Source organism: Glossina fuscipes, unplaced genomic scaffold (genome assembly GCF_014805625.2).
Source record: "Glossina fuscipes isolate IAEA_lab_2018 unplaced genomic scaffold, Yale_Gfus_2 28, whole genome shotgun sequence".
NCBI lineage: Eukaryota > Metazoa > Arthropoda > Insecta > Diptera > Glossinidae > Glossina > Glossina fuscipes.
The window spans coordinates 16,253,438-16,263,942 of NW_023998423.1; the positions used below are offsets into that span (position 1 = coordinate 16,253,438).

General features: G+C 31.5%; 1 protein-coding gene across 2 annotated transcripts in view; it reads left to right on the forward strand.

The window, feature by feature from the left end:
• LOC119636178 (protocadherin-like wing polarity protein stan) overlaps positions 1-2,433 on the forward strand; it is a 150,792-nt gene extending 148,359 nt beyond the window's left edge. For both annotated transcript variants that reach the window (XM_038031375.1, XM_038031374.1), the window contains one exon: positions 2,031-2,433. In XM_038031375.1, the coding sequence (XP_037887303.1) occupies positions 2,031-2,039 (9 nt within the window). In that variant the 3' untranslated portion in view covers positions 2,040-2,433. The remainder of the gene's footprint in view (positions 1-2,030) is intronic.
• Positions 2,434-10,505: the final 8,072 nt, after the last annotated feature.

Below are 10,505 nucleotides of genomic sequence, written 5' to 3' on the forward strand. Positions count from 1 at the left end.
GATTCTCGCGTATGTGAATGGCGGAAGATTGGCATAATGATCTGAGAATTTGACGTCTATAAGGTCTTACATTCCTGGTTTCTATCTCCACTAAGCTTTAAATGAATATTTCCTGGAGGTTCTTCCAAGTGTCAATGACGACAAATCAACACATGAATCAAGTTTTGTGTTACTGCCTCCTAACTCCATCTTGCTCCTTATTTTTTGATAGTGAACGTTGACAAACAGAGGGATATTTGCACGGGCATTAGAAACGAAGTAAAGTCGTAGCTTTTGCGAAAATATACATAATTTCTGGCATCTGATATGTTTAGGATTACAGAGGTGAAGCTAAGCCCAGTACACCAACGTGAACTTAAAAACATCGATTTCGATGGATATAGTAAAAAGCCATGCCCACGCTTGTAGTCGCACAATTAACTCAAAATGTAGTATTTTTGCTCATAACTTATAAAGTGGAGCGAATAATTATCGAAAGATTCGAAACTAGCCCCAGTCGGTCTGCTCTGATTCCATTATTTAGGAGCAACAACAATTCGTGTCAGTGCAAAAGCAGTTTTCAGTTAAACGTTTGCAATCTTTTAAAACAAAGAATACACCTACGAAGTTTCAATTTATGTACCCATTGCCAAAAGCGCCTATAATCGTCGAAGTAGTTAAAGGTTATTGAAGATTCGGGTACTGAATATTTATATGACTGTGTTACAAGTATTAAAATCTATTCTGGTTATAAGTGAAAAAGTATCAAGGTTTATTTTCGTGCTTCGTTTTCGAGTTTTTTGAGCAATTTTTGAGCCATTGTGGGCAATTTACATACGGCAAAAACGGCTAATAGCTAGATAAACGAAAAAGCAGGGAGACGGACGTATGGGCGAGCGGTCAACAGAGCCGATTACTAGAGAAGCAGAGAAGTGACGGACGAAAAAGCGAACAAAATCAAGTAAATGGAAATACGGACCGACAACCAAATTGGCCGATAAATAGATAAGCAATTATATGAATAGGGAAGCGCAGCAAAACTTAAAAAAAAGTAATAAGAAACGTAGGGGCGGACGGCCGAAAGATCCGATAACTATAACTATAGTTAGAAAATTAAACAAATTTTTAAGTTCTAAATAGAAAAACAGGTAAACCGATAGACCGTCAAAAAAGTCAATTACTAGATAAGTAAAGAAAAACTTCAAGATCTCTTAAGTAATACGTAGAAAAATAGGGACATACGGACAAACAGTCCAAAGCGCTAACAGCTGAATAAGCAAAGTGATAGATTGGGAGACATAGGAAAACTTCTTTCTATTAAGAGAAGATATTTTCTATGGATTCTCAATTCAGGACCTATCACAGGCGACTCATCTCTCTCGGTGGTGGTTATTGAAACGCATCAAATGTAGATATCATTTAAATTATTATTAATTTTTTGTTTAGTTAATTTTTTTAATGCACTTCTTTAACCTAGCTTAATAACCATGCTAACCCATATAACATATATATATACATATGTATATATGTTGTATTAAATTTTGTACGTAAATGTTATTTTCACATTAAATTGCATGATATTGTTATTGATTTATTTATTTTTATTTTTTTTTTATTTTTTTTTTTGCATACCATAGCGGTGAAAAGTCAAACAACTTCAATACAACACTTATGCATAACACATATATATACACAATACTTGAATCATATTTTCCATAAATCACTTAAGTGTACTGTACGTAATATATGTATATATTTGCATACATATATATATATATATAGAAACACGATCACATGCACATTTATTTGTTCTGCTCTATAATATATAATGCTGTCAACAAAATAACCATTAATACTGTTGCAACACATAGTACAATATAATAACAAAATATTTCCATATTTACATATTTCACTTTTTTTTATGTACATTTTTAATAATAAAAAATTAAATGTTTTTTTTTTTCTCTTTTTATCTACAATTTTTTTTTTTTTTTTTTTTTTTTTTTTTTGCACAAAATATCTTCATCAATAAACGGCCAACTCAATAATAGGAGGAATGATGATGATGAAACCACTGTGTGACAGAATCAAAAACCACAATAATGGTAACAGAAATGCAACCAACAATGGCAAAACAAATAATAAGCGAGTGCACGTTGGCCGCACTTTTATAGAAAATTATTAAATTATATATATGAAATAATAATAATAATAATAACAATAATAATACAACAATAATATATACATATATATATATATATATAGAAATAATTGTGAACGAGAAAATGCAACAATCGCGTCAGCAATACTAACAACAAAATGACTACGATATGTCATACTATACGTATAATACATATATAGTTACGACTATAATATGCGTATATCGATAGCCGTTAAGAGAGAAAAAAGAAAACCATAAATGAAACATGAACAAAAAAAAAAGAAGTCAAAAGGTAAACAATAAATCGTATTTATTAAAAAATATTTATATTTAAATATATGTCGGAGGGAAAAATAATTTGCATTTAAATAAAGTAAAATGTTCAAATAAAAATAAATGAATATAAAAAAATATTAAAATAATATTACGAACATTGAGTAAACAAAGGAAGAAAAGAAAAAAGTATTATATTTTTATCGATGTATTTATATTACCATTAACAACAATAACAAAAACAACAACAATAAAGAGAACACGAACACAAAGAAAAGAAAAAAAAAGTTATTTACAAAATATTCGGAGAAAACAAAAAAAATGTATGTATGTATGTATGCGTATGTTTGTTACAAAATGCATATAAATATTGTTGATAACCATCCGAAAAGTAACGGAACTATGCATCTTCTATGCATTTTATGTGTAAAAAGCATTATATATAAGCATTATATATATATATATATATGTATATATGTGTATGTATGTATGTATGTATGTATATGTGGATTGTAATTAGAATATTTCAACGGTAAATAATTGAAAAGTTTTTATCAAACAGTTGTTGTCATTAATTCCAAAGCATTCCAGCACAAGAAATTATAACCGACGCAGCTACAAAAACTGAAACAAAATGGAAAAAAAAAAAAAAGAATAAAACAAAACATGATGGTTAGCCTTTGAACGTATCTTGCATACCCACCACTTCAAATCGCAAATAAACATTTGGTAGGGGTTTTCGTTAATTACGAGCATAAATTTTGTCTGGACCGAAACTATTTTTACTTTAAACATTTTTGAATACGAAATATGCAACAACTGATAAACTATGCCCAACAGTGTAAATGATGCTAAAATAGTTTTTGCCTGCAATGGATTTCTTAATTGAAAGGATACCATCATCAAGTTTACGCTTTCACTTCGCTGCGGATGCAAAAGCTGCAACAGCTTTTCAACAACAAATAATGACCTGAAAAACATACGCAATAACTTACCTAAAATTTTATGCTCACATACAGAACTGACACCTATACCGTATGTATCTCTGACTGGTATTTCTGATTTCTGCTTACAAATAATGAAATTAATATAAGTCTGTCCCTTTAGTGATAAGCATATGTAAAAATGAATTAATTAATGCAATGCTATGCGCACTGACATAGTGGAAGTCTGACCTAAAATGTCATTTGCAAATGTGTTTGAAAATGACATCTCAAAGGTGAAAGCCTTATGCATATACCAATAAAAGAGATTCGCAGATTGTTTTTCTCATTTAAGTCAAACACTCTGTAAAGAAAATGTATACTCCAAAGGCGTGCATTAGTGCCTCGGCGAATTCGTTTAGGATTCTTTTGAAGAAAATTTATAATTTTCTAATAATTGATCGGTACTCGATCATTAAATATGTAACACTCACCCATCAGGCAGATTGCATCTTTACAGCTTATCCTATTTTCATTGCTTCTTTCCCTCTAACCTTTTGACCGGGTGGTGAGCGACTTGCCTTTAAAAAAAGAAGAAAGCAATACCAGACAGACAGTTGAGTTGGGCGTGTCCTGACTAAATCGACTAGAAATTTCCTATCCTAAATTTTTTTGCTTTTTTGCCTATGACCTACGCCACGCGGTGAGCGATTCGTCTTTAAAAAAACCTGCTTTTAAGAGCAACACCAGACAAACAATTGGACAAGCAAGGCGTGGCTAAATCGACTAGAAATTTCCTATCCTAAATTTCTTTGCTTCTTTGCCTACGACCTACGCCACGTACCTGGAACCTGCTTTTAAAAGCAACACCAGACAGACAATTGGATAGACGTGGCGTGACCAAATAGACTCGAAATTTTAAACATATTACAGGATATCATCAATGGCAGAGCAAGTCTGATACATCTACGTTTGTTGGCGAACACATAAGTACAGAAGAAAAAAATTATTCTCAATCCTGTTGGTTTCAATCCATCTATTAGACGGTACTGCTCTTACAATGTAAATCGATTGCTTTAGTTATAAAGCAGAGGTGCAGCACATAGTATAAAGATATGAAGACAGTAACAAGAATGCGAAATACAGCGCAGAACAACTGCAATAGATTATATAAAATTTCCTTCAACTTTTTCCACTTTCTTCATACACATGTAACTATAGCGAGACTGAAGAAATTATGTTTCGTTATACGTATGCGATAGTATTGTGAACGTAACATGCCATATAAACCTAAGATAATACTGCATAACAATGACATGCCATAGAGATAATAGTAAGTCATCTTGGAAAGTAGTCAAACATAACGAGTAAATTACTATTGTAACATAACATACTAAAGCATATTTCATAAATATCACAGTTAACATATCTAGCATAAACCCGCTAAGTGGTCTATGACTTGGAAAGGGTACACTAAGTGCAAGTAATTGCATGGACCATCCGCTTAATTTTATCGATATAATCATGGTTAGTGTAGGCAGACAAAAAAGGGGCGGGACGAAGCTAAGTACATATCGTTATTCAAAATTGTGAAAAAGTGCGAATAGTTTATATTATTGATCTCCTCGGTTTGTTACATATGACAAAATATATTTCTCCCTCTGGTGGGTATAAAAAAGGTAAATAGTTATATAAATATTTGTATATATATAACGGATGTGCAAAACTATGATGATTTTTCATAGCTTAGTAAAATGAATAAAAAAAAAGGAAAAATTAAAAAAAAAAATTTAATTTTTATCTGTATTTACTCTAAGTTAAGAACATTATCTCATACAAACATATGCATATAAAAATTTAAATTAATAATTAATCATTTTAGTATTTTCAAACCATTTAGACTGACGCGCTTATCTTAGAAAGAAAATTTCGAATAAAAATAAAAACCAAAAAGAAAAAAGGAAAACTTTCTGATAACTGACAACTTAATGCATTTAAAATTTATGGCATTTAATTTAACAAAAAAAAAAAAAAAATAGGAAGAAGATATTTATAGAGCCGATATTATGAAGAAATATCGCAAAAAATGTTTATTATCAAATTAAATGAAAAATTATATATATATACAAAAAAAGAAGAAAAATTTGTGCCTATCGAACGACTTGAATATATTTTGCAAAGCTTAGTTCAAATTATTATTAATTTTCAACGAAAATTGTGCAAGGTTTTTTGTTAAAAGGCTAACAACAACAACAACAACAACATAAATAATATACGAGATTTAACTCTTTCTGAATTGCTTACAGCAAAAGCTTTTAGAGAGTTCTTTAGTACAATTTATTGTAATATTAATTAATTAAAAATTAATTTCCTAAGTACTCTTTGGATCACTTATTGATGAGAGAACAAATTCAAAAATACATTTGAATATCATTTTGTATATAAGCATATGCGAGACGATTGGTTCGAAATCGGGAAAAGTATTTACATTCATTTTATATTTAAGTTTTTAACGAAATACTCAATGCCAGTGATATTTTTATTAATTAAAAATACTTCAAAAAAAAAAAAACGGACACCGAAATAAGAAAATAAATGTGAAAGAAAATCTCGAATTTACTCTAAATCTTTCATAATTTTGATTCCTTAAGGCAGACATCAGAGCGATTAGGAGTCTTTGACTTGTGCGATGAATGACATAATGTGATGAAACATTTCGTTCATTCGGTCTTCTATGTATTTTAAATATATTTTATAAGACGATTGCCTTTTAGACTTTCTTTAGGATCTATTAAGTAATTTATTTGATCTTTTAGTACCCTAGGCTGCATAGAATGCTGGAAGACCTTGGTATGTAGGGAGACCATAGACAAAAGATTGATCTTCAATACTGACAGAAGTCAGAAGTTATCCTGCTTACACTTTTCATTTGATTGATTTGATTTATTGCCATCTATTCACTCAACAGCATATCAGCTTAGATTTATATAGTAGACCTAACTGTGTAGGGCCACAACATGAAAGATTGATGCCAAAGTCAGGAGTAATCCTGCTTACACTTTTTATCTAAGTTATCAGTTTATTGCCATCTGTTCACTCAACAGCATATCAGCTTACATTTTTGTAGTAGACGTAGCTGTGTAAGACAACTATACAAAAGATTGATCAACAATGTAATACCAACGATATTGAAACCAGGAGTAATTCTCTTTACACTTTTTATCTAAGCTAAAGAATTATTGCCATTTGCTAACTCAACAGTATTTTAGCTTACACTTATATAGAAGGCTTCAATCCTTGTCATTTCGAGGATAGTTGCGGATTTACTCAGTTACCTGTACAGCTTGTTAACAACTATTGGAGAGTTATATAAATTATATTAGCCATCTACGCTTTATGTCCCAACTCTAATTTTCTTCAACGATATTCGTGCTTACACCTGATTTTCCAGCAATGCAGGCTTTATAGAAAATTGTAGGTTACCCACTCAGGTCTGCTCTTTTAACTAACACTTATTTACTTATCTGACTCCGCGATTATTCCGGTAGTTGAGTTAAAAGATTTCCCTTGAAAGTACAGATGTTTACGCAACCCACAATTTTGACAGCTCTTTGTCTTATATTTTGTTTAGACAAAAGTGACGCCTTTTCTATGGAAGGCCAACATAACCTACCTTGCCTATCTAACTTACAACCAACTTATACCTAGTTCTACGGCAACATATTCGATTCGATCAGTACCCCGAAGTAAAGTCATCAGCACCATGTATTCTAACTGATTACAACACAAACAAACACCCTCAGCCAAAGCAAAGATGGCAAAGCCTAAGGAAGGCCAGCAGAATCTTGCGTCCCTGTTTTCGCATTACCAACTCGTATTTTATTTTCCAGCAATGCCAGCAATGCCTAAAGCATTACTTGTGAGTAAAATTATTGGCACCATATAATATATTCAATCGCTACTACTTGGTCACGGCTAGCCGTACAAGTAAACCATTCTTCAAAAATTGTTTTTCTTTCATTTTTTCTTCTTTCAATTTTCGTTTATCTTAACGAAATGGTTTTAACCGAAAATCTTTTCCCGGTTAAAGTCTTGAGCATAGTTTCTTAATATAATTCCATGAATTAATTGCTGCTTGTCACCACAAATTCGCTAAGCCACACTTTACTTTAGATCTCAATAAATTGTACGAAGCAAAGTTTTATTTATCATCAAATTAATGTTCTTTGATTTTACTAATCTTTTGCGTATGCATGTTCTATATATAATGAGCAATAAATCGAAATTTTCGCTTCTTTTTTTTTTCTAATAATTAATAAATTGTTCCCATTCATCTAAACATAATTTAATGGAATGGAAATAAATGCAAAAAAAAAAAAAAATAAATAAAAAATAAAATAAATAATAAATTAATGAATGAATAAAAATAATGAAAAAATGATATAAAAATTTATTTATTTACTTATGTGTAAATGTAGTTATGTATATTTAATAGAGAACGCGAGAGATATATCTCTTATTTATGTGTTTGTAAATTGAACAGTTATTATGAAATAATAATGAAATGAAATTTCCCCCTAAAACTCATCCCATTGTATATATGTTTATGTGAAATAAAATTTAAAATAAAAACTTTTAAAATATTAAAGATATTTACAAAAAAAAAAAAAAATATATATATATATATATATATAAAACATATAAATAAATAAAATATAAATGGACGATAAACAAATGTGGAACTAAGCAGTGTGGTTTTATTTTCGCCATTAAAAGCATTTCTCAACAAAACATAATACATATCTTATGAAATCAAATAAAAAAAAAAATAAATAAAAAAATAAAAACTTGCTTTGATGCAAGCTTTCACAGAAAAATTAATTAAAATAATTTTTTTTTCTTTTTTTTTTTTGTTTGTTTTATAAATAAACAGGACGGATACAAAAGAAACAGCTTATCCCGCCTGCTTAGTTATATAATAAAAATGCATTCGTATATAGTCACAGGAATAACTGAAAATAAGAGTGAATTTATGTTGATCTTAATTATCAGGACTGATGATACGCTATACCAAGCACAATAGGTCTAATAATTTTTCAATTGGGTTACGGCATTCACAGGTTCAGGTTTTGAAATCAGTATCAAATTTAAGAGTACAGAGTCAGAAGGAGATTTTCGAAGGAGATCGCCTTACCATATATATCTATCCGTCCGTCCGTCCGTCCATCCCTGATCATTCACACTGCACAAGTTTTACATTTCCGACTTTCAAATTTCTTCTAATACCCAAAGTCCTTTGTAGTCCAAGGCCACATTGAATTTGTGCGGACTTGAGAGAAAGTCACCTCTTATTAGGCCGATACATTGAGATTTACATTCTCTATCGATCTAAGCTCGTCTATCCGTTTCAGTATCAAATGTAAAAGTGCGGGATCAGAAGGAGATTTTAAATCGCCTTACCATATACATCTATCCGTCCGTTCGTCCCTGAGTATTCACTTTGAACAAGTTTTATATTTCCGACTTTCAAATTGCTTCTAATACTCGAAACCCTCTGTACTCCAAGGCTAAACTGAATTTGAGATAAAGTCACCTCTTATTATACCGATACATTCAAAATCACTTTTTGAATCGATCCAAGCTGCCCTGTCTCGCTTTCTTTTGTTCAAACTATTTTCATGAAATTTGATACATTTGGCTTTGGCCCAAGGGCGTGCGCTCTTAAGAAGGTTCGGGTCGGACAGCCTTTCGAGCACTTCTCACCTAATTGTGGAACGTTCTTGCACGAACAAGTGTAGGATGGTATATGGAATGGTGAACCGTGATCCGCTATAGTATTTTTATGTCTTTTGCTTCTAATCTTCTTCGTCTCAATTCATCGGATCATATGAATTCCAAAGGTAAATCAAAACATATCGTATTGATATGAAGCGAGGTAAGCTATTAATCAAAATGTGCCGAACTTGAAAGTTCCATTGTCTTTGCATTACATTTTTGCCTGCAGTTAGTAATGGGAGGTTTCCTCGACAATTCGCATCCAATTTTGAACCGACTGCAATAATGGATTACGTATGTTTATACTTCTCTCATTTGAAGTATCCCAATGGTGGTGGTAGTCCATCCGCACAGTATAAGTTATAATTTATAACTTTGCGCGGATGTAAGCAACACCCAGAATTACTTGAGATACACTCATATTTTGTCATATCCAATCGATTCTAAATCATTTCCTGAATCCACTTGAGCGTGTCTGTCCGTCTGTCCTAACGTTTATAATTATCCCGGTCAATCCATTCATTCGCCTGGACTCAATCCACCTGTCCATCTATTCGTCTGCCTCTCTATCCATCTGTCCACATGTTTATTTATGCCTTTGTCCCCTTATTTCCCTGTTCGTTTGTTCAACCTGCACGTGCATATGTGTGGCCGTTTATTCGTGTGTCCTTCTCTTCATCTAACTGTTTGTTTGTTTGTTTATCCTTTATCTCTCTCTTCGTTTATTCACTTGTCCATCTGTTTATTACATTTTAGTTCATTTATTGTTTGCTTCACTTAAAGATCTCAATTGTCAAGGGAATGCCGAAGGACTGATTTCCATCATTTGAACGAACAATCATCGCCATATAAAGTTTCATTTTGAAAAAGTGTGAAAAATAATATTTTTGCATACTAACTGAACGTGGGAAGTTCGTTGGAATGGGATCACATTTTCAAACTCTCCTGTATCAACTTTCTTGCAAAATATGGTAGCGAGGTCACTATACTTTAGTATATCGTTATGACATCTGATACCAAATAGTGATTGATACAATAAAGTGATTTGATTTTTTAAATTATAACCGAAAATTTGCATATGCATGGCTCGACTTTTCAAAACACGATACTCTTGCAGAGTAAAGCCTCATATGCCCATAAAGTGCAATTTTTGATATTTTATAACGGGATTAAATGAAAAAAAGTAATTTACGTCATAACGTTGATTATTGATCTATTATTGGCGCTGATTAACAATATCTCAAGCAGACAATAGAATTCATGCTCTTTGCTACGCATACCTATTAATTACAAATATTAGGTTGAGAAAAAGAAATCCATTATTTTTTCGGTAGATGGCCGCACTGATAGATTTCTCGTAAACTATCGATCAAACAATTTCAGATTTATGCTCG